The sequence below is a fragment of the Chironomus tepperi genome, unplaced genomic scaffold, assembly GCF_022539635.2.
Source record: "Chironomus tepperi strain 1889 unplaced genomic scaffold, CSIRO-AGI_Ctep_v1 contig_309, whole genome shotgun sequence".
Taxonomy (NCBI): domain Eukaryota; kingdom Metazoa; phylum Arthropoda; class Insecta; order Diptera; family Chironomidae; genus Chironomus; species Chironomus tepperi.
The window spans coordinates 1,501,748-1,526,112 of NW_027226431.1; the positions used below are offsets into that span (position 1 = coordinate 1,501,748).

Consider the following 24,365-nt stretch of genomic DNA (forward strand, 5'->3'; position numbering starts at 1 on the left):
GGCCGTTTGAGTATAAAGACGTGAAAATCAAAAAGTCCTCTCTGTTGACGGAACTTGTGAAGAAGGGAAAGAAAAAAAGATTTTTTCCTCTCTTTTTCAATGAAAAATTTGAAACAGAAAAGAAAAGTAAGGTTTTGACAGCAGTGCAGTGAAATTTATTTTGTAAACATTTGCTTCCAACTTTGTTTTTTTGTGTTTGGCGTGTAAATGCAAATAATTCCGACAGCAAGTCCGCTGGAAGTAAAAAAATTCTTGTGCATTGACATTATAATTTCTTGTTTGCGGTAAAAGTTTCTCATCGTCTTACAATTTAGGTCCAATTTTTTTTTTGTTGCAAAAGATGAAAAGAAAAGAATGGAAAAAGGAGGAACAATTTTCTTTTATAAGCAGCGAATGAAACATTCAGTAGTGGAAAAGAAAATGAAAAAAAAAAATCTATAATTTTTTGCTTGTTATTCTTTTTCTCGCACTTGAATATGCATTAAGCTTTAGCGCATTTCTATGATTAAAAGTTGAAAAGTATATCCGCAGGTATTTCTGCATTTTTTTTATTGACTTCACGTGCAACTCTTGTTTTTATTAAGCTACAAAAAACGAGAATTTTATGGCATAAATTAAAGATGTTCAGATGATTTTTTTTTTGGCGAATGACGTTTGGATCTTGTTGTACCGCATGCAAATTTATAAAGGAAATTTGCATGTAGCGTTTGGTATCAAACTGGTTAGATTAGTATCTGTCAAACTTATTCTATCTGTGGCACAGTTTTACTAGTTCAAAAAGTTTAGTTTTTTTAATGGTTTTTGTCTGCAATTTTAAATCATAATTTTTCAACATTTCACATTAAAATATTATATGTGTTCACTCGGAAGTCGAGTGCTCCTTCTTGATATGTTGTTCTAAATCGGTTTTTTTTAAAATCAATAACATGAAAACTTGAACATTAAAAAAAAGCATTTCGATTTGAAACATTTTTTAAATTGAGGATTCTCTTCATCCCTAAGGCTTTAGTTCTTATGGCTTGTTTCTCTTATGGAGAATTTCCCTCAAAATGAAAATACCATGACAGACATTGAGCATCCCCTATCTGGCAAAAAGCATTCTTTCATGGCACAGAAAGACCACTACCCTAACAGACAAAGAGCATACTCTGAACATGCTTAGAGCATTAATGTGATGTTAGGGTATGGTATCTTAAATGAGTAGTCAACTGTGTGTCGATCAGAATGGTGTCGAGAAGAATTTTTGGAAATTCGAGAAGGAAACCGTATGCCGTGTGAGGTTTCGGTAATGAGGCTAGCCACCAAGGTGTATCGCACAAAAAGATTGAACAGTCCTGCCTTAACATGCCTTTAAAATAATTCCAAGAGTACCCTGAGTCTAATTTTTTTACAAAAAATGAAATTCAGCCTTCATTTTTTAAGACAAAATATTTTAAAGACACTAATTAAATTCGACTAATCTTGCAAATCAAATCAAGAAATGATCCACAAATTAAAGCTCACTCAATACTGGCTGATACTAGATAACATTTTGTTGCCAAAAACTAGTTTTTTCACCTCTCATAAAGCCTCAAATTCTATCTATTTTTGATCAATAAAAGCGTCTTTCGGCAATCGCTCACGGTCATTTACACACAGACTTGTTATTTCACAGAGCACATCTGACTGCATAATACATAAAATATTAATCTTCGGTTTTGCTGGAGAGATATGAGAATCGAATATTGCTATAAATAATTGACAAATTCAATGTATGTGCTAAGAAAGCTTAACTAAAACCAGCAAGAGCAAAAAACAGAAATTCAAATGCTGTCAATCAATGTTGAAGCAGCCAACATTACTACATTAAAACATGCCTAAAATCAATAACAATAGATTCTTCAAATTTTTTTTATTGGAATCTTTCATGCATAAATGTTCAATTTTTATTTTTTTGGCACTCTGCCCGATGAACTTATTGCTTCAACTAGATATTGTGTACATACCGCAGTACATAGCTATTCTATATCAGTTTAATTACATTGTTTATACATTAAAATTTACAATTTTATACACATGAAGTTTAAATATTTGAATATCAATTAACCAGCAATAGAACTTTTTTTTTCATAATATCGTGAAAATTACATAACAATAAATATTTACATTAAATCGTAATTAACTGATTAGAAATTTTGTTGTCATTTCGTGTATGCTGTCTGTTGACGGTGGGAAATATATTCAATACGAACAATAAAAATTGATTAGTATACTAATGTGAAATCACGACAAATGTTTATGAAAGGAAAGTGACACTTTTTCATTTATTCCCAATGTAATTCCACCCATATAAAGTTTTTCTAGCGATGAAAACTCAATAACAGTTGTACATTGTTCAGTCACACAATACAGAAGTCAGCAAATTGAGGTTGATTATTTTTAGAAAGAAAATCGAGAATAACTTTTTAATAACTGACTTCATTGATTTGTTGCAAGTTGATGGTAGAAATTGAAACTTTTGACAATGTCCAATGGTCATTATAAATTTTGAGTCGTTTTATGGCACTGTGCTGCGACACATAGTTTGTATAACACTGTGCTGCGACAAATATCCTGTACAACACTGTGCTGCGATACACAGTTTGCACAACACTGTGTTGCGACACATAGTTTCTATAACACTGTGCTGTGACACACAATTTGCATATCACTGTGCTGCGACACACAGTTTGCATAGCATTGTGCTGCGACACATAGTTTGCATATCACTGTGTTGCGACACATAGTTTGCATTACACTGTGCTGCGACACATAGTTTGCATACCACTGTGCTGAGGCACACAGTTTGTACAACACTATGTTGCGACACATAGTTTGTACAACACTGGCTGCGACATAGTTTGCATTACACTGTGCAGCAACACATATTTTGCACAACACTGTGTTGCGACACACAGTTTTAACAACACTGCTTCAGACAATTTCTATAATTTATCAAATTAGGCAGTTAAACGCAGAAATTGAGCCACTAACTTTGCTTCTCATTTCATTCGATTTCCACAAACCCTAATCTCATCAAGCCTTAAATCAACAAGACAATCTCGTTCGGTAAATGTGCAAAATATTAAATTATGCGATAATGTCTTACGGAATATCGCAGCAATCGCAAATAATGATAAAAAAATTCTCACAATTATCTATTCAGAAGATGACAGAGCATCAAAAACACTCAGATATAAATAAGCCTTTAGTCTCAATAGAATCTTTTTCTCTTCATAATTTTTTACGAGAAAATTTTTAGCCTTGCATCATCGCGATAAGTTACTCATCATCATTCAGTTATGCTACCGTCATTTCAATGTCGAAATAATGACTTTTGTTGTTATCTTTTTAACTCATACAAGATGAGAAATTGATGGGAAAATAAAGTTGGTTGGCTTTAATGTTCTCGACTTAGTGAGCATACATAAGAATTTTTTTTGATAAGACTGATATACATATAAATTCACTTAGACATAAAATATGTGTAGAAGCAAAGAAATTTCTTCTTTTTTTTGCGAAGGAATTTTTCAGCACATAATGAAAGTCGACTTTATGTGACTTCATTTTCCAGCTAAAAAACTCTTGAAGAATTTTTGTTAGATAAAAAAAATTTTTTACTTAATTAATTTTGATGAAAATTTCAAATAAATCTTTTCAATAAGTCTGATATAAATTTAGAATTCACTTGATGTCTTCCAACCTACAGTGGAAATTAAAATGTTCTGTGTGCTCTTAATGTCAGAAATTTATTTCCTAAGATATTTTATGGAACTGAGTCTGTTTGAGTTTTTCGGAGTGATAAACAAATTTGTCATGATCAGATTTTATCATGATCAAATATTTTAAGTACTTCATGGCTTTAAATGCGTAGATTTCATAATTAAATAAATTATTGCGGGGAGTCATTTTATGGTCTTGTATGATCTTGCATTTAGTAAGGATTACGACCAGTGAGTCGAAGTGGCTCGGTGGCGGAATGGTTTAGAACTTCGATATCTAATTCTTGCAATATCGATCCTGTGATCATGGGTTCGAGACTCGGCAGGGGAAGATTTTTCATATGTCTTTATTGGAATCTTATGTAGTTCAAAAGCGAATCCACAGCCTTCCTTTATAGTCTTAACAGACAATAGGCTTAGATGTCATCAAATGAGTGGTTCTGATCCGATGTTATTGTCAAATTGTGTGATGCCGAAATTTTCTGGCCAGAAACTGTATGCCGTGTGCGGCTTTAATTAAGGTTTTCCACAAAGATGTGTCATGAAGCAAAGATTTTGGACAACATTGACTAGAACAGAGATGTAGACAGGCTAGGTGGGTGTCCCCATTCTGAGAAATTAGATTTTATCGATGATCAAGATTGCTATGTCTCTGGATCATGGCATCATGTGAGATTACATCTCGAAACTAGAACCTATTCTCATAATTGCTGTTTTTAACCATTAAAATTGGATAACTTCCCAAAAATCCTAAAAAATCCAAGCTTTACAATAACAAACGTCATTAATAAACAATCCCAATCATGATAAGCTCCACAACAGCATATCATTTCACGATTTATGCATGCAATCTCATCTGACTGACAGGTTCCACAACACATTTTCCCAAAAAAAAAAGTTTGTCCATATAATTAATCCAGATCACGTTTCGTAAACTGATATTCTGCTGCTAATTTGTATCAAATAATTTAAAAAAATTTTGTTTATGAAGCAACAAAATTAATTGGTTTTAAAATGACGCAAGCTTTGATTGGAAAAAATATGTTTTGAGATGTTAATTCTAACTTTATTATAGAGTATTAACAAATTTTTTGATGTATAAACTTTGTGTGTCATATGAACAGCGATGAAATCTCGTTAAGGCTGATCATAAATTATCGAAACAAGTTCACCGCTTTATTTGAAGATTTTATGTAGAGTGAGAAAATTTTTCTACTTTTAAATAATTTAAAAATCTTCTTTTTTCTCATTGTATATTTCAAAATTGGATACGTAGGAACAGAAAAATTAAAAAAAGAAAAATTTATTAAAGTCATTCGCGCTATTTTTAATTGTTACGTCAAAAGTGAAAACAAATTTTGTTTATTTTTATCTTTTCTAAAAACTTAATTTATAAAAATATTTACAAATTTACGCTCTTTTTCTTCCTCGTCAACAACACATCGCATTTGATGTGGTGATTCCGTTCTCTTTCATTTGTCCCAAAACACAAATGTTATGTCATGTTACTGTTCACTTCCTTATGATGTGGTGAGATGTTTAGTAAAAATCAATCAATGACAATTTTTATTTTCGATGCTTTCACACAAATGTGACCTTAAGTGGATGTGAGAATAGCAACAAATGTTCATAAAAATAAATTATGTAGATAAACAGACATTGCCGGGTAGCACTGAACATAAAATCCATAAGCATAATATAAATTTCAGTTAAGCGGACAATGTCCCTTTAGGAAAGGTTGTACGAAAATGTCATCAATTTTTAGAGGTATGACACAAAAGTAGGAGAGACTTAGTGCAGTATAAAAGGTTGAATTTGATGTTTAGTAAGAGCAGTGTTGTTCAAACTGTATGTCGCGATACACTAGGATGTTGCGACACACTAGGATGTTGCGACACTCTAGGATGTTGCGACACACCAGGATGTCGTGACACATTAAGATGCCGCGACACACTAGGATACCGCGACACACTAGGCTGTCGCGATACACTAGGATGTTGCGAAACACTAAGATGCCGCGACACATTAGGATGTCGCTGAAATCTTCTTGAAATGCTATGAACTGTGTGGTTTTGATTATGGCTTATCATTAAAGTGTGCCATGACACAAAATAGATTAGACAACACTGAGTTAGGTTGCTGAAGTTCCCAAAAGCTTCTCCCCCAAGATACCCACCCTCCTGGATAAGTTATACAAAACACCTTGAATATAGCAAGTAACTATCCATCAGATTAGCTTTGAGCAACTCAATGAAGAAGGAAATTGAAGATTTAAGAGCTTAAGCTCTTTAAATCGAAATTTATATAGTTAATCTGCTTCCAAAGCTATTCAACACTTTTGTTGCTCAACAATCATGCTCTAAATTACGTGCAAGGGAACCAGAAAATGGGGGAACATATGCAGAGTAGCAAAAATATTTAATCAAGAAAGGGAGAGGATCCATAAATTCTACTTGAACATATTTATTCACAAAAAATGTTGATATGACTATCCTTCATTGTACGGTACGAGTAGCAAAAATACAATATTTGTATTCCAAAAAGCCCTCAAATGACCGTAAGCTATAACTTATATTGCTACATGATAACAAAAAAACCATTTGGAAGTGCATGACACATGCAACCTTTCTATTTATTTCATTCGTCAATATGGATCAAGGAATGAAAAATTAAATTGTTCAATCGTAATTGATCTACATTATTTTCCACTTATGCATTCAACGGAAGGAAAATTACAGAAAATCTCAATTTGATTCATTTTTTGTACGTTTGAAACGATTTTGTGTCTCTTATAATATTGTTAAAGAAAATAAATCTCATCTTATATCGATTTTTTTTTTGTATGCCTTCATTCCATTCTTTTCATTCCCCGTGCGTCATATCCTTTCGTTCAAAATTCAATTGTAATTCTGAATTGCTGTCGGGAGGAACAAGAGGAAAAACAAATTTTTCATACATTCTATTTATTTTTTCAATAATATGCTAAAGTTTATTCTTGTGAATATGTTGCCAAAAATGTAGTCATGCGACGCATTTTTTTGCTTTAAATAATGATACCTTAGAATTGTGGTGCGCAACATGTGTGTCGTGACACATTAGTGTGCCCCTGGTATGTCGTGTACGGTTTTAGTTCAGGTTTACCACCAAGTTGTGCCGCGAAATACGAAATGTTGAGCACCACTTCCTTAGAATTGTGTTGCGCAACTTGTGCATCGGAAATGCTATGAACCGTATGTCGTGTACGGTTTCAGTCCCGGTTCACTACCAAGATGTGTCGCGAAATACAAAATGTTGCGCACCACTGCCTTAAAATTTTGAGTGCGACGAGAAATAAATTCTTGATAAATTTCGACAATAAAATCAAAAATACGGAAGCCAGTCAATTAGAATGAGCACATAAAGCACATTTGTTCTATATCAAACACATTAAACATACTTTTTTTTTCAAATCATCGATTTTTTCGCAGGCCTAGCTGCCAGATTTCATAGGTGCAGTGAATTGGAAACGATAAAAAAGCGATTTTCAATTTAATCAAAACAAAAACAAAAGAGAGACAAATACGAAATTGAGATGTGTATGAAGTTGTGTCAATTACCATAAATGCATAATCAGAATCTCTATATGATGAGAAAAAATTAACCAAAAAAATCAAATTTAAATCCACAAAAAAATTGAATCTGTTTACAAGTCTCATTTAAATACACAAAATCACATGCCATTTGTTCCAATAAAAAAAGCAAAGCATTTACAAAATAAAGCGCACGGTCATCATTCAGTGCATATTTATAACAATAGGAAGATAAACAATAAGCAATAGTCAACCAGTAATCGACAAGAACGAAAAAAACTAACAATTCATGAGAGGAAACCGAACACAATGTCGCGTAATGAAGCGTTGTCTAGTGAAATGTTTAATGGTGTTTAGTGCCGTTTCTCTTCTTCCATTTGCACTTATTTACCTAATTAGTACCGACCAAATCAATAGGATTAAAAATTACGACGTGAGTATGAATAATATGCTTTTTTTTTTTGGGGTCGTTTGGAAATTACATAATGGAACTAGTTAAAGGCATAACTAGAAACTTCCAAAGTTCTGCCTTTAATGTAGAGTTGCAAAACAGGTGTCTATTACAGGCAAAAACCGTACAATTTCTTAATAACGCTTATCGTTTTTCTTACAAAACCATATAAATTATCAAGAAATTGTACGGTTTTAGTCTGTCACAGGTGCCTGTTTTGCATTTCTGCTTTAATGCCTCTGCGTTACGTAATTCACGAACGACTCCTTACTAGAATTTATGATTAAATATTGAAATATGATATCAATGAGTATGCCTTTAACTGTATCAAGAAGCTTCCACTTCCTTCATTTTATTTACGATATGATTAATGATGATTTATAATTACACAAATACTATGATTCACATAAGTTCCTTATCATGATTCGTTCATGTGCGAGACCACAATCCATTTCCTAATATTTCAATTAACGTTTATGAAATTGCGTAAGGAGCGGTGATGTATGTACAAAAGCTGGTGGATGTGCTACATAAGCTGATGAGACAACTGGAACAGGATGTGCAGCAATATATCGTGCTGGTTGGACATGTGCGACGCTTGTACTAACGATAGATGCTTTTGCAATGACTGGAGCATGAATTGCGGCTGGTATGACGGGTTGTGCTATAGCTGGTATAACGGGTTGTGCTATGGCTGCATGTGTTATGACAGGTTCGTGATGAACAACAGCTGGAGCGTGAGCAATAAAGTCGTGATCGTATGATATGGGATGATAAGCATAATCTAAGGATACTCCACGTTTCGTTTTAACGCCATCTTTTTTATCGCCAGCTGCATATGTTCCGACGGCTATCATGATCACTAAAACCTAAGCGAGAAAAAAGTTTGATTTTTATGAGACGTCATTTCAAACTGAATTTAATGCTTACAATAACTTTCATCATTTTTATTTTTTGTTGATTTTTACTGAACACTTTACTGACCACAAACTAAATGATGGATATTCTGTACAGCATATTTGTATTTATACGATTCATCATCGTAGTTTTTTTCTAAGGTTAACATACCATATTAAATCTAAGGCTGCATGCATTCTGTAGTTGCAGATGATGTCTAATGATTATTACATATTTGGCATTTTTGCACTGCTGAATTCAAGTCAGTGATAAATGTTTTGTGCTGCAGAGAAGTAATTAAGAACGCATTTTAAAGCACACGTCTACGTGATCAAGTTGATGATGTGTCTCTTTTTTGGAACATTCATCAATTTATTAAATACCTGTTTCTATTAGCCATTCCAAAGTAGAAACAGCTTAAAATTGCTTTGTCAACAACTAAAACAGATTATTAAATTAAATACTTAATATTTTATCAACTGCTTCATCAAAATTGTACACAAGACAGCCTCTGATATGTGAATTTCATGCTATCAACGAAAATTACCTTTATTTCGCAATGTAAATACCCAAGTGTAAGAAAAAACACTTGAAGAGATGTCAAGCAATTCTGTTGAAATTCAATAAGCTGTCACATTACAAATTACAGTTTATTGATTCGACACATATATGTGATGTGGACAGGGGTGTAGTCAGGCACGGGTGCTTCTCCGAGAATCGTTAATTTAATAAGGTTGCCATAAAGATTTACAAAAGAAAATGATACAGTAGAATTTTTGGTCCACAGTATTTTAAGACACATTGATATGTAGGATCAAGTTAACAATTTTTCAAGTCAAGGTTTCGAATAAATTTAGGCTCTAGTTTCGGCGGCTATTTAGCATATTACGTGATACTTTTCAGGTTCGTTCTTTTCACATTCCAATCATTAGGTAATCTAGTAGCTCTCGTCCTTCTTGTCTCTCGCTACACTTCAAGTTTATGACCCGTTCCTTAATCCAACGTTGACAAATTAGGCTTGATCTCAGACATTAAGCAGTCAAAGCATCTAAACATCCGAAAAAGAACAAATTTGGAAATTTGTCTAGGATTCGAACCCACGACCTTCGAGTTGCCATACCAAATTTAAGCCAAGCGCCTTACCTATTTGACCAGCAAGGCACTTAACTGCTGAGAGAAGACTCTATAAGGGCACGGGTCCCTCTTCAAGAACTAGTGAATCCTTCTAAATTCAATTTTTTGGCCTGTTTTTCAAATTTGGCTACGCCCCTGAATATGACTATCAAAATTGCAAATTAAGTGTCATAAAATCCATTGCTAATTAATCATGAATAAATTTTAGCATTCTCGGTGTATAAAGTGTAATGTCATTAAGAGACAAATTATTACAAATCTAATTTTGATAAACTGTTCATAGCACACGATCCACAGCAGTAAAAAAATGTCTTTTCTGTACAAATATAGCCAATTAATTTCAGCACCAATAAATTTCCCATTAGAGTAAAAATATTTGCGGACTAAAGCAGAAATTTTTGCTACATTTTATATCTAAAATGCGGACATATTCATCTACTACAGCACAGAATATGACGCTTATTTCCAAGAAGTATGAAAATAAAGTTCCCAGAAGGTCGGAAAATCATGAACTAGGAACGATTTTAATTAAGACTTTTTTCTTCTTTAACCTTAAATGTTTGTTAAAGTCTAAACTTCTTCTACGACTAGAAGTTCGGAAAAATCCCTATTGGCAATTGGAAAGATTTATAAGCGTGATGACTATAAGTTTTGAAATTGATATTTTATCAGTAAAATGGTTGAAAGTTTGGCAAGTGAAAATCAGTAGAACTAGAAAATCGATGTGAAATCTATCCGACTAGTCACCCAAACTTTAAGAAGATTTTCTATCCTTTTCAAGTGTACTTTCGTGAGATGAAAGATTCTTTTTTTTGTTTTATTGCAAGAAAAGTCGAGAAGATTTTTTCAAAAAAATAAGTAAACATTTGAAGATGTAACAACAATTTAAGAGAGGCATAAACTTGGAATAAACAACAAAAAGAGAGAACCTTTAAAGAAGGAAGGAGACTTTAAGGCAATTGTACACAAGCATTGTGAATATAAATCTTGAGTGAGGATGGAAAATTAAATACATTGTGATACAAACGACTTAACTAAAAGTAATAATTCAAATCTTATTATTTTGGTACCTTTTTATCGCTTTATTATATTTTAAAAAATGGTATTACAGCACTATGAGAATAAAATCACAACGGAGATTAACGTATAAAAGGAAAAAATAATATCATTTTGAGCTTATACGGTTTTTAACTGAGTAAAAAAATATTATATATACTATTTGAAGTTATGGCACATTGACTGTATCTTCCCACTTTTACCATCCCAATAATTTTGCCTTCAATGAGTGAATTGGTGATGAGTAATGAACGGTCTTCAAGAGGGAGTATGATGGTGAAATTGATGCTCCTCCGTAACTTGGTACTGGGCTATAAACATAAAAATGAATGTGAATATTTGCAAAATTTAAGAGTAAATGTCCATTAAGGATAATGAAAGAATCTCTTACTATGGAACTGGTCTATCAACTGGGACTTGACTGCATCGTTTGAAAAAATAATTGAAAAGAACACATTTAGGTAGGAAACAAAAATAACGAGAGCTTAAAAGCATTTTTAAAGCTTTTTTCATTTTAATGAAATTTTCAAATGTTTCAAGTCAAAAGAAAATGCTCGAAAAATGCTCATAGCTATGTCTATTTTTATGTCAATGATATTTACACTGGTGTAGCAACTGGATATGGACTGTAGATTCGAAAAAGAAAGCAAAAAAAAGTACGTTTGAGACTATAATGAGCATTAATATTACTAATGGACTTACACTGGGCGATCGACAGGAACGTGTCTGACGACTTCGTATGGAACATGACTGCCAAATTGGAAGGGAAAGAAAACAATTTTTCAATTGAATTGATTCTTGTTAAGAAAGTTTCTTTAAACAGAAAATTTCAAATGAAAATAAATATTTTATAATTACACTGGTGTTGGAACAGGCCTATAAAAGTTAAATGAGAAAGCCATTAGACTAATTTTTCGACAAAATTTTTAATTAGTTTTAATTAAAACTTACACTGGACGATCAACTGGAACGTGTTTAAGTACTTCAACTGGGTATGGGCTATAAAGTGTGAAAAAGTATTATCAACAAATTGTTCTTAGAACATATTCAGATATATTGTGTCTTACACAGGACGATCAACGTGCTTGACGACTTCAAATGGAACATGCTTAACAACCTCGACAGGAACATGTCTAATTTAATTTTTGAGAAAGTGAAATTATGAATTTTAATGCTCGAGATATGTTTGAGTGATATAAAATTACTAAAGCAGTTATACATCCGAGCACGTGGAATTGAAATAGAAACTATTTAATTGAATCCACTTGTTTATACTCAGATTGGCATTAGACATGTTTATCTAAGGATAACTGCCACTTAGTGCCGAAAATGCTTTACGAAATTCACATCACTCGAAACTGAAGGATATTTTTTGACAAAATAATCCTTAAATCAGAATATTTACACTGGTGTTGGAACTGGGACTGGTCTGTCGACTGGAACATGCTTAAGAACTTCTACTGGGTATGGTTGTGGACTAGAAAAATTGAAAAAACGATTTTTCAATACACAAACAACCATGAAATAGAATTTAACAAGTATTTACACTGGAACTTGTACTGGGATGTTCTTGATAACTGGGTATGGCACAGGTCTGTCGACTGGAACAGTTCTATAAACTGGAACAGGCACTGGAACTTGTTGATTAATCGTTGTAAGTGTATTTGTATTTGTTGATACTCCGACACCAGCTCCAGCACCTGATAAAACTGCTGCATCTCCAGCACCTGGCAAAGCTGCACTCGAAGGAATTCCGCTTGAGACAACAGCTGGACCGGAACCGAATGAACCTGATGGTCCGAATGATGCTGATGGTCCAAATGATGCTGATGGTCCAAATGATGCTGATGATCCAAAAGATCCACCAAATGATGGTGCTGATCCATATGATACTGATGGTCCGTATGATGAAAATGATGGTGCTGACCCAAACGATGTTGCGGGCAATCCAATATCCAAAGCTCCATGAGATAAGGATCTCTTTTCTTGTTTTGAATGTTCTACCTTTTTCGACAGCGATTGATCAGCTGCGACACAGTAGAGCACAAATACTAATCCAAAAATTGCTTTCATGATTATTAATTTGATTATTTTTCACACAAGATAAAGACACTTAGAGCAGGCAATGAATATGCACACACAAAATTGATTTAAGATGAATTGATTGAACTTCTTTCTTCGAAATGCAGATGTTGAATGATAATTTTCCAAGCAATTGATTTCATTTTTATATCGAAAGTCGAGTAGATGAAAAAGGCAATTTCTCCAAGTCATCTATACCAATTCATCAATAGAATATTCATCCCCCGGTAAAGCAAGAGAGAAATGAAAAAGAGTAGGCATTGGCTATTATGTGAAATTGTGCGTACATATAAATGTATTTGCAGCATATATCATATGGTCGACAACATAAGTAAAAGACATTGCATTAGGTCATAAATATGTATTTGGATTAAAAATGCATAAGGTTTTGTTAAGAGTAGTAGGGAAAGTCGGAAAAATGACTCTTTTTGACATCAAAAGCTGCACATACAGCACCAATGCAGACAGCAAAAAAATATTTCCGTTTGGGGGTCGATTACAAGTAATGTCAACTAAATGGTTGAGATTTTTGATCCTTTTTTCATCCAGTTACTCCTAATGGCTGTGCCTGTACATCAAAAAATAGCATTCTAACCTCTAAAACATGACATCATAATTCAATGATCCCTCAAAGCTTCACAGCAGTCAATTACAATTGAAAGTGCAAAAATAAGAGCAAAACATGGCAAAAAAAGAGAGACTGACTGTTGTTATGCAATGTAATGGAATTTCAAATAATGCATAGCAAAGAAAGAAAAAAAAATTGTCAACTGCATGTGAGAGATGTAATTTGATGCCTTGCATCAAATCATGTAATATTTATGACAAACTTCTATCCATCATCGACTGTCTACATGACTCGCTCAATTCGTTCACATTTTTTTCTATTTCATTTATGTCTCTGCATACCTTTGAAGGCCAATTTAATGATGGGAGCACTAACTAGCTTAACTCTTTATGGTTCAATTGGAATCTAGACTAGATAAACATGTTGAATTGCTGTTTTACGCATATAGAAGTTACATCACTGATTGTTAACTATTTAATGTATGCAGTATTTGATAAATTTATGATTTCTCATATTTTTTGCCATGAGCAGGACAAAGACAGCATCAACAAAAAAAGTCATCAGGTTATCGCATCAAAACTAACAATTTTAATGCAATTTTAATTAATTCCAAAAGCTCATGACTTTTTATAACTATAATCATAACATAACGCACTTTCATCTGTATATTTCGCATGTACAGCTGTTCTTTAACTCGACATGCGATGTAAAAAATGTAAATAATTTTAATTTTCATATCAGACTAACTGTCGGGTAGCGAAAGTTGTTCCTGCATATCATACATCAACCAACACACGACATAGCATTGGGTCATCAGGCTAATTATTATCAGTCAATTGTAATTTAATCGATGTGTCATTAAAGCTGTCAGTGTTAACGATTAATTAAGCATTTGAAATAAAAAAGTTCAAATGCCTCGAAGCTACACAAAGTTGTAAGCGATAAGGAAATTAATTAAACTATTTTTTTGATTTCAAGCACATTAAAATTTATCTCTTGATCATTTTCATCGTAATTGAAGCAATTAAATATGGTAAAAAAAGACTTTTTCAACTGAAAATATCTCTTTCTTCGCAATCTAACCATACATAGGGATTGGAATTTGAAGCTTGATTTACAACCGATGTATTGATTTGAACTCATTTTTTGATGATAAAGACCGTCATTGACGTGCCAATATCTAAATTAAATTAGATAAAAATATTTCACATATTGCAAGAATTCTTTCCTCATTTCATATTTTTTATGTTATTTTCATTAACACTGGCGCCTTTTATGATGATTTGAACAAAATCATCATCAGATTTACATGACTCATGACATGACTTTGTCAATTTCAAGTCTTGTTGAAATACGATAAGTTTACGAGAACAATATGAAGATAAATTAATGACTGTAGTCATGGAATAACATTCGTAATGAAACTAAGTTGTACAATCATTCGTAAATGTTCTAACAGTCGTAAACTAGTGTAATTAGAACAATTTTATCCGTCAAATGAAACCTAAAATTCAATTTCTTTTAATTGAAAATAATTATGTGAGTCAAGAGTCACAGAAGAATTTAAAATGCTTGGATCTACGGTTTAGAGTGCTTGTTCAAGTCATACATTTTATAAGGTTTTAAAATTAAGGCAGAAAATGTGTGCCGTGACACACTGATGTGATTACGCTCACTAATTACAATCAGTGATCATGATCAAATATCACACTCATTTTTTTGATAAGTGTTAATGATCACACTCAAGATCTACGCTCAGAGACTCAGATGACTTCAATCAGAGCGCATGTTCAGAGTGAGCACACAGATATTTTTGGAGTGATGTCGCAATCACAAACTAGTGATCATGATCATTGCCTGTTAGGGATGAAGATAAATTAATGACTGTAGTCATAGAATAACATAGAATAACATTCGTTATTTATTTGGAAATTCCACGAATCTCATTCTTTGTTCACTTTTGGTCGTAGCTTACCATCAAGGTGTGCCGTGGCACAAAATAGTTTGGATAACATTGGTCTAAAGTCTATCATGCTTAAAAGTCATTATCACAGTTATCAGATAGCTGCCTAGTTGTATCATGAAAGGTCAAGTCATGCTAGACATTACCAAAATCAGTTGCTTATCAAAAGCAGTGCTGTTCAATCTTTTTAGTGCCACGGCAAATCTTGATATTAATTCACGACCGAAACTACACATGACATCGAGCATGACATCCGGTTCATGGTGTTTCCAAAAAAATGTTGCCACACAAAGTTTGGGCAGCATTGATTTAAATAGAAAATGTTTGCCTTTTGGTAGGAATTTGAAGGTGACAACTCTGCTCCGTATTATAATGAATGATGCCTTTGTCGTGATCGCGTTGGTTTCAAAAAGGCATAAAGCTATAATTAAACTATATGTGGTTTTAATCTTAATATTAATCAGTAAGTTCTTGCATATGAGCCTTGTATGTAAACATAGATTTACGCATTAAGACAAGAACGTACAAGTAAGAGGAGGAACTTGTTCTTTAAGGACGCAATCCCTTAACTCATTCCATATGCGCCATTGAGTCAACCCTTAGCTCACTACTAAAAGATCAACGTTACTGCCAGAAAAAAAATTCTCATAAACTATTTGTGAACCCATTAAAAATCATATCTGAACTTCCAACATTCATCAATTTTGCAATTTGTCGAAGTAAAAAAAGATTTACTGTCTGAACACATCCTTTATTATCATTTTTTATTTCTATCCATTCAAAAAGAAACTTTGAATCCCTCTTTCTATTATCATTATGATGAGATTTTTTTCTCCAATTTTTGTAAACTTTCTCATTCAATTCTAATAACAACCTTAAATGTTGTTAAGGATATCGTTTTCTTTCATAATGAAAATTAAATTCGGTCTACGAAAAAAAAGAAAAAAAGTTTCCATTTAATTTTCTCGGAATGTAATCGAAAGGAAGGACTATTAATGAAAAGGAACAGAATGAAAGAAGATGAAGAAGAATCAATTACAACCAGCATCAGTATCCCAAATATAGAATCGAGAAGGAGATTGGATATAAATGGGGTAATGAGAAATTAGTTTAAACGAATTCTCTAAAGGTTTTCAATTATCCTTGAAATTGGGGCTGTTCAGTTGGAATGTCTAGTATTTGATTTCGCTGTGTGAAGCTCTTTTGAAACTTTGGGAAGAATTGAAATGTGAACAAATGACAGAACTCGAAGTCGACTCACATTTTGTGTGGACAAGTAGACTCAAGTAGACTCGACTCCATATCTCAAGCTTCGAGCTCTGACAAATGGAGATGCGAATGCTATAACTTTGTTATTGGATCGCGAATACAACTTTCATAACTAGATTTCGAATAAATTTAGGCTCTCATTTCGATCTTCAATTGGCATAACGTGATACTTTTTTGGTCCGTTCTAACAATATTCCCCGAATGGAACAGGCTATGATTAGTCGAGTGACAAGTTCCACAAATGTTAATTTTTGAACTAGACATAAGGCCAACTATGGACTATGATAAGGTCAGCAATAGAGTCAGATGGAAAGTCTTTTGAAGTAACCTGGGCTTTCACATCGATGATGCACAAGGATTTCAGTAGTATAAGATCGACTAATCTCAGCCTATTCCAGTCGGGTTCCATTTGTAAGGTATCATTGAATCTCTCGTTCCTATTCTTCTTCCACTTTATGATCCTAACCCGTTCCTTTATCCAACGTTACCCAAAGCTCCAATTCTGTTTTGATCTCTTATCTCATTCAGCAGTTGAAGTATCTAAGCTTCTAGAAATACTCAAATTTGGTTACCATATCAAATTTGTGGCAAGCGTCTTGCCGACTACTTTACTATCTATGATGAATATTAAAGCCTTCAAACTCCCAAAGACATCATTGCCGAGCGACCCAAAAAAGAAATTCTTGCTCTCCCACTTCACCTAAAGATTATTACAAACATCGAGGAAAACAAACAAGAGCTTAAATATTTGTCGAGTTGAACAGCAAAAATATAAGAATGGCTAGAAGAAATACGAAACTTTTCTTTTTTTTGCGTGCCAACAGCTAATCAAATTTTGTCCTACATCAATTTTACGTTTTATATTGAGACACGAATGAAAATAAATATAATTCAATAATAAAAATGGGGAGGTTTGTTCTTGATAATTTGACAATGCCGCGCGACATTGTAAGACTTGGGGGATAGAATGAGGAAAATTCAGTTATATAAATCTTTTTATTTTCTCATATTTATTTGTATGACAGTTATTTTATTGCTATAAACAAGAAACATTTTATAATCATATAAAAAAAAGTAGAAATCACATCGACGATAAACATCAAAAAAGAACTATGAATATATTTGAATACATTTGTAAGCCAAAATCAAGTAATAACTTGATGGATAAAACTGATTCAAAGTACTAAATGGGGGTATTTATTTAGGGATCGGTCGTAAGTGACGTCAATTAAAAAGGAGTGAATGTAACATGCCAGAGTTGCAAAACAGACATATGTCACAGGTTAAAACCGTACAAATTCTTGATAATGTGTATATTTTTTCTTACAAAATTGTACGGTTTTTGTCTGTGACAGGTGTCTTACAAAACCATACAAATTATCAAAAATATTGTACGGTTTTTGTCTGAGACAGATTTCATGTCTTACAAAACCATACAAATTATTAATAAATTGTACGGTTTTTGCCTATGACAGGTGCCTGTCTCTGCTTCAGACCTTAATAGAATCTCAAAGACCTGATTACATTCAATATTTAGGGGAAGGAAAAAGGAAAGGATATCGATTTAAGGAATAAGGAAAGGATTTGGATTTAAGGAATAAGGAAAGGATATGGATTTAAGGAATAATGATAGGATAGGATGAAAAGGACTATAAACACAAAGGTAGCAGTAGACGTCACTAACGAACAATCCCCCTATTAAGACAGGAAATTTATATTTTAATTTTAAATGTAAATTATTAACAAAATAGATGAATGCATGATTGAGCATTATGCAAACAAAATCTAATTCAACTTTACCACTTGTAAATTGATGGTGCATAGTATGATTTTGAATAGATTGATGGATAGACTCTTGATGAATATTTTCCAAAACTTGGATATTTTGCGAATGAAGGATAGTACTTTCCAAAACCACCATAAGATTTTCCATATCCAAGACCATAAGATGAATATGATGGAATCGATGAATATGATGATATCGATGGATATGACGATAACGATGGATATGATGATAAAGATGGATATGATGATCCTAAGGTATATGCCGATGAATATGTTGATGGATAAATTGATGGAGAAATGAATTTTGTTGTTGTTATGGCTGGGCTTATAATTTTCGTTACGGCAGGTTGAATAATTTTTGTTGTTGTTATTGGAACTGGAACGGGTACGGGTCTATCGACAACAGCTGTTGTATGAGTATGTGTATGTGATGAAATTGATGTATCCCCAAATGATAATCCATAGAAATCATCTCCAATCGAACGTTTCTTTTGTTTATTATCCACAACTTCATCTGCCAATGCAATGCATCCGCAGCACACTAAACCGACTAATGCAAATGTTAATTTCATATTTTCAGATCAAATGTCGTACACAGACTGATCTAAATTATGAGAATAAACGCACTTTTATAAGAAATAACATAACTGGAGCTCATGCATGCCAAAACATCCCTTAGATCACACATTTTGCTCATATAAATAATTGAGATTTGGCAATCATGTAGTTGACTTTATTCCACTATGCGTTGATTGGCTTGTCAATTTTGCAGATCAATCAATAAATTAATGTAATGCTTTGACATAAAGTAACAAAATATTCACCGCTACGCAATATTGTTTTTGGGTGCGTGCAAAATGTGCTTAATTCAAGCACGAAGACATTTTTTTTTCTCTTTTTATGCATTTTTTCTGCATTACTTTCTCGAGGGCACAGCCGTAAATAGCATTGCAGCTTCTGTTGCGTTATTATAGGTAACATAATACTTATGCTATGAACTGATTTCATAAATTACTTTCGATATGTCGCGTCAATAAACTAATGACAATGTAATTTACGGATAGTACACGTAAAAGTGAAGACGAACTTGACCAGATGCAAAACATCATCATCAATGTTGAATTAGACACAACAGATGTACAACTAATTGACATATGCATAAAAAGTAGCTTTTCTTCCTCACGTACGTCCATTTGCTCATTTATTCATTTTCCTGAACCTAAACTTGTCTGCTAGATTCATGTAACTAGAGCTTTGCACAAAATGCAATTAAACTGCAACTATTGCTGCAATTTTTAATTCGATTTACGCTCCTACATCATTCAGTTGACTGCATGCTGATCATTTATTAGAGTTATGTTGTGATTATGATTTAAAGTGCGTGTGACACCGTATAAAAATAGTAATAAATTACAACTTATTTGTTGATGAAACTTTATGGTTTACATATGGTTGAGCTTTATGTGTTTTTAAATGATCAATACAAGTAAAGCAAGATTGATCAATTGTAATAAACATTAATTTTATGGGTTTTTAAACATACAATTACTAAATTATAGTACAAAATATGACAAATTATACATTTTCTAAATGTGTGTATCTGTTATTGGCAACAAACTTGATTGGCTAGTGATAAAGTCAGAAGTGAAACTCGTGGAACTGACAGATTTGGAGTCTAGTAGTGCTTTAGAGAGTGACAATTACTTAGCAACTACAAATATGGTATTAAGCGGAACATAGGTTACAATAAAAGGCTTTTCATCTTTCTGCTGCTTGATTGATTATCTGGTTTGTACAGATACTTTGTCCGCGCACTTAACTGACAGCTAATCATCACTTTTCCGAGCCATGGAGCTTCAAGACTCCGACTTACTTGCTGATTCTATCAAATGGCAGTAGAAAAAGCTTGTATATTCATTCCAATAATCATAGCTTTAGACTATAGAATAGAATATAGCTTTAGGTCCGTCGATGACAAAAAGGAACTGCGATCAGTTGTACTGTGGTTTTAGTCATTTATAGGATAAATACCTGACTATATCATTATGTAGAGTAACGTTTTCACAAGGAAAAGGCGTCCAGGTGCTCCAAGAGAAACATGGCGTAGGACGGTAATGAAAGAATGCCAGTTAGATGTCAAAACTGAGAATTTGTACAAGCTTTGTGATACAGCCAGCAATAGAGTCAGATGGAAAGCATTTAGTAGCAACCTAGGCTCCAAGTCCGAGCATGGTTCCAGTAAGTAAGTAAGAGTAACATTTGCAAACTTGTGAACGGCGAAAGATCGAGGGAAAGACCAAAAAGTTCCTGGATGGGATGTGCTGATAAGGACGCTAGAGTTCTCAATATCCCGAACTGACAGAAGTTATCATAAGATAGAGCTGTCTACAGACGCTCTCTTTAACGCGGCAATGAACCCTCGTGCACTTAAGTCAAATTAGTAAGCGCAGAAGACATCGAACTTAAAAAGCTCTCTGATCCCAACTCTGTCAATAAAATCATATCAGATGCGATAAAAAAATCTACCAAATAAACAAAATATTGATAAAAATATGGTTAAAAATTTTCGCATTATAATTTGGTTAATTGACAATTGAATATGAATTACGTAAAATGACCATTCTGTTTTCCACCATTTATTGATTTATTTTCCACTGCTATCAATTATAAGCCCACAAATAAATAGCAGTGAAAATTACTTAAATCGACCATAATCAAGTATAATCACAATAGTCATTTTCCACATTTTCAAAGTCACACAAAAATAGACTATCGCAAGCTTTTGGAAAGGACAAGTCATTTATCCATCAAGAGAGAAAAAATGAATTTTCATTGTGTGTTATTTTAACAATAGCTGAAAACTTATAAAATAAAAATTATCGTGAAAAACTTGCGTGACTTTCTCATTTCCTTTTTCTCGCTATGAAAAATTATTATGAAAGTGACATTAAGCGATAACGGAATGGAAGGTTCTAAAAAAAGGACAAGGATTTTTGCGCTATTTTATTTTTTGCCATACGAAGCACAATACCCGTCCTTTTTTAAATCTTGTGGCTCTTACTCACGCAAGATCACAATAAAAAAAACTACGTTACTGATTAATGTGACAATTTGATTGAAATAATGCGATAAAAAAAGGCATTCGAGGAACATATATGACAATATTACTTCATTAAATATTTGGTAAAATTCTACCTTAAAAATAACTTTCTCACCATTCAATCATAGTTCATTCATATTTTATGTGATTGGTAAATGATAGGAATATAATGAGCTGTATATGCTTTTGTATGCTTTTGGTTTTGATTATGAACTTTAACATTAACGTCTACTTTGATTATCATACAATCCTTTATGAAAAGTTTTTCTATAGTTTTTCATCAAGCACAGCTTGTTGGAATTACCATTTAGCACGATCTGTCGAATGTTTTTCGATTTATGGTACCTTAGCACTAGATGAGTCCATGTGACTAGGTGCAGTGTGCCGATGTGGCTCGATACAGTGAGTCTATGTGGTTCGGTTCAGTGAGTTGATGTGACTCGGTACAGTGAGTCGATGTGGCTAAGTTCAGTGAGTCGATGTGGCTCAGTACAGTGAGACGATGTGGCTCAGTACAGCAAGTCGATGTGGCTCGGTTCAGTGAGACGATGTGACGACTCGTACAGTGAGTCGACGTGCCTGAATACAGTGAGTCGATGATACTCGGTTCTGTTAAAGCTAAAGTAAGTCAGTTTAGCAGTAGATGTTGAAAATAAGATTGAATTGAGAAATTCCCGAATACAAGTCAATTGAGTATGATGCAAGAAACAGTAAATCAATAACGGACCGTACCCAACAGCTAAGCAGACCCTCCTTAAAAGGAATAGCTTTTTTAACCCACTGAATTACTTTCAATTATAATTAATAACCAGATGTTACAGAATTCATGAGACGGAAAAAAGCAGAGAAAATGTAAAGTTTTTAATTTATTAAGCTCATCAAGCTGTTTTGAAACATTATGTGGCTTCTCATGGGAACTAAACTATTTATGGACGATAACTTTACTTCCTTTTTTTTACACTTATATGAATTTATGAATGGTAAACAATGTATTGGATATGAAATTTAACACTATTTAATTAGTGCCGTATTAAAAAAATCTCATTTAGAATTTCCTGTTCTTTTTTGTCCTTTATAAATATTTTCCGTTCGGATAATTTGCGGCACTTTACAGTTGACTACGCTCATTGATATCAAATTATGAATAATGACTTTTTGGGTCTAATTGGGATTTACATTAAAAAAATACCTTTTTTATTTTGTCTATTCATTAGTTTGGAAATGACACCACAGTTCAGTCAAATGACCATCCACAAAGCAAGCCTTTGACACAAAATGAATGTGAAAATATCGAGTCACGTATGATGTTGCGGAATTTGCATTTAATAGAACGTTGCGCTTTCTTTGGATTGGACCAAAGAGGTAAATGAATGTTGAAGCACCAAAAATGTACATACATAATTAATTTTAAAATTGCAGGCAATGACAGTCTTCACAAACCAAACTCTTGGGAATTTTTAATCAGCAAAAAGTATCATTTAGTATGGTGTAATGTATTTAAAGCAGCATCAACATCGTGGATGTACAATTTCAATTTAATGGCAGGATATCCAGAGCAATTTTTACAAAAATCCCAGATGGTTCCATTAAGCTTAGCACGAAAAAAATATCCTCGACCGAGCGTAAAGGAGGTCAGTACATGATTCATTGAGTTTCAAAAAATTATGTCTATTCTATATCCATTTTAAATCCACACAGCTTAACGAAGCTTTGAATATATCCACAAGTTTTCTAATCACTCGACATCCGTTTGAACGCTTATTGAGTGCATACCGTGATAAATTACAGTATGCCTTACCACATACATTCCATCAAAAATTGGGCAACATGATTGTACGAAAATTTCGTAAGCCGGTGAGTTATGAACGTGGCGATAATACGCATCATCCATTAATGAATAATGCACATTCATATCTGCAAGCAAAGGCCAAAAAAGTTGGAACAAGATGGCCTACATTCTCTGAATTTGTTGAATTTTTATTATTCGAAGCAGCACATGATGCGGATCTAGGTAAAGTTAAACATTTATTTCGTGTATCCCTTTGTCATATTTACATCTTTTTATATTCTTTTGTATTTCCATCAAGATATGCATTGGCAGCCAATAACCAACTTTTGTACACCATGTCAAGTTCATTTTGATTTGATATTAAAGTTTGAGACACTTGATGAAGATCAACGTTATTTAATTGAAAAAGCAGGCCTAACGGGAATAATCAAGCCTGAACATAGAAATTCTGGTAAGGGTAAAAATACCAATGAAATTTTAATGAGCTTCTACGCACAATTAACAAAATCTCAAGTGAAGGGACTATACAACGTGTTTAGACATGATTTTGAGTTATTTGACTATAGTCCTGATGAATTTATAAAAATAGCACGCGATGATGATGAAAATACTGGAAATTCTTTAAATGGTGAACCGAGAATTGAATTAAATATTGATCGTAGTAAATTACTACCGTTTTCATAGGAATACATTTAAATCGTAGTTTAGGATAGCGATAATAATTGAATTTTAGAAATTCAGCTTTACAGAACGAAGGAATGTGATTTGATTGATTTTTTGACCCGAGCGTGATTAATGAAGATAAGACCAACAAATGGGATTTTTTTGGTTATGTCACGAAACCACTTGACATCATTAAAGTTGCATGACGCTGTGACAACGTCTATGGTTCAGTTCACTTTCAACACGTGACATCAGACTAGCGTTACAGTGACATCAGAATAGTGTTACAGTGACATCAG

General features: G+C 33.2%; 4 protein-coding genes across 6 annotated transcripts in view; 1 reads left to right on the forward strand and 3 right to left on the reverse strand.

Annotated features, from left to right (window-relative positions):
• LOC139092634 (carbohydrate sulfotransferase 11) lies at positions 1-24,356 on the forward strand. Of its 2 annotated transcripts, none has more exons than XM_070643116.1 (6): positions 1-126; positions 7,208-7,742; positions 22,829-22,976; positions 23,034-23,245; positions 23,313-23,625; positions 23,702-24,356. In XM_070643116.1, the coding sequence occupies exons 2-6, from the start codon at positions 7,599-7,601 to the stop codon at positions 24,085-24,087; spliced, it is 1,203 nt and encodes a 400-aa protein (XP_070499217.1). In that variant the 5' UTR covers positions 1-126; positions 7,208-7,598; the 3' UTR covers positions 24,088-24,356. The 2 variants fall into 2 exon arrangements, with proteins under 2 accessions (XP_070499217.1, XP_070499218.1); XM_070643117.1 differs by having other exon boundaries at positions 10-126; positions 7,537-7,742.
• LOC139092635 (uncharacterized) overlaps positions 1-24,365 on the reverse strand; it is a 30,108-nt gene that overhangs the window by 4,474 nt on the left and 1,269 nt on the right. The gene's annotated exons all lie outside the window — the stretch shown is intronic.
• LOC139092637 (larval/pupal cuticle protein H1C-like) lies at positions 8,201-8,734 on the reverse strand. Its single transcript, XM_070643120.1, has 2 exons — positions 8,691-8,734; positions 8,201-8,629 (listed from the first exon to the last, which is right to left on the reverse strand). Exons 1-2 carry the CDS (start codon positions 8,703-8,705, stop codon positions 8,228-8,230), a joined length of 417 nt encoding a protein of 138 aa, XP_070499221.1. The 5' UTR covers positions 8,706-8,734; the 3' UTR covers positions 8,201-8,227.
• LOC139092564 (valine-rich protein-like) lies at positions 11,039-12,920 on the reverse strand. Its single transcript, XM_070643008.1, has 9 exons — positions 12,394-12,920; positions 12,253-12,324; positions 11,915-11,980; positions 11,799-11,846; positions 11,706-11,723; positions 11,550-11,597; positions 11,450-11,473; positions 11,239-11,268; positions 11,039-11,158 (listed from the first exon to the last, which is right to left on the reverse strand). Exons 1-9 carry the CDS (start codon positions 12,918-12,920, stop codon positions 11,047-11,049), a joined length of 945 nt encoding a protein of 314 aa, XP_070499109.1. The 3' UTR covers positions 11,039-11,046.

Coding starts and splice junctions, on each gene's coding strand:
- LOC139092564 (XM_070643008.1), bottom strand. CDS start 12,920: ATGAAAGCAATTTTTGGATTAGTATTTGTGCTCTACTGTGTCGCAGCT. Junction 12,325..12,393: donor ATCCCAGTACAAGTTCCAGT/GTAAATACTTGT, acceptor CAATTTTTCTAG/TCCACAACCATACCCAGTAG. Junction 11,981..12,252: donor GTCCCAGTTCCAACACCAGT/GTAAATATTCTG, acceptor AAATTAAATTAG/ACATGTTCCTGTCGAGGTTG.
- LOC139092634 (XM_070643116.1), top strand. CDS start 7,599: ATGAGAGGAAACCGAACACAATGTCGCGTAATGAAGCGTTGTCTAGTG. Junction 7,743..22,828: donor ATAGGATTAAAAATTACGAC/GTGAGTATGAAT, acceptor TCTATTCATTAG/TTTGGAAATGACACCACAGT. Junction 23,626..23,701: donor AGCACATGATGCGGATCTAG/GTAAAGTTAAAC, acceptor ATTTCCATCAAG/ATATGCATTGGCAGCCAATA.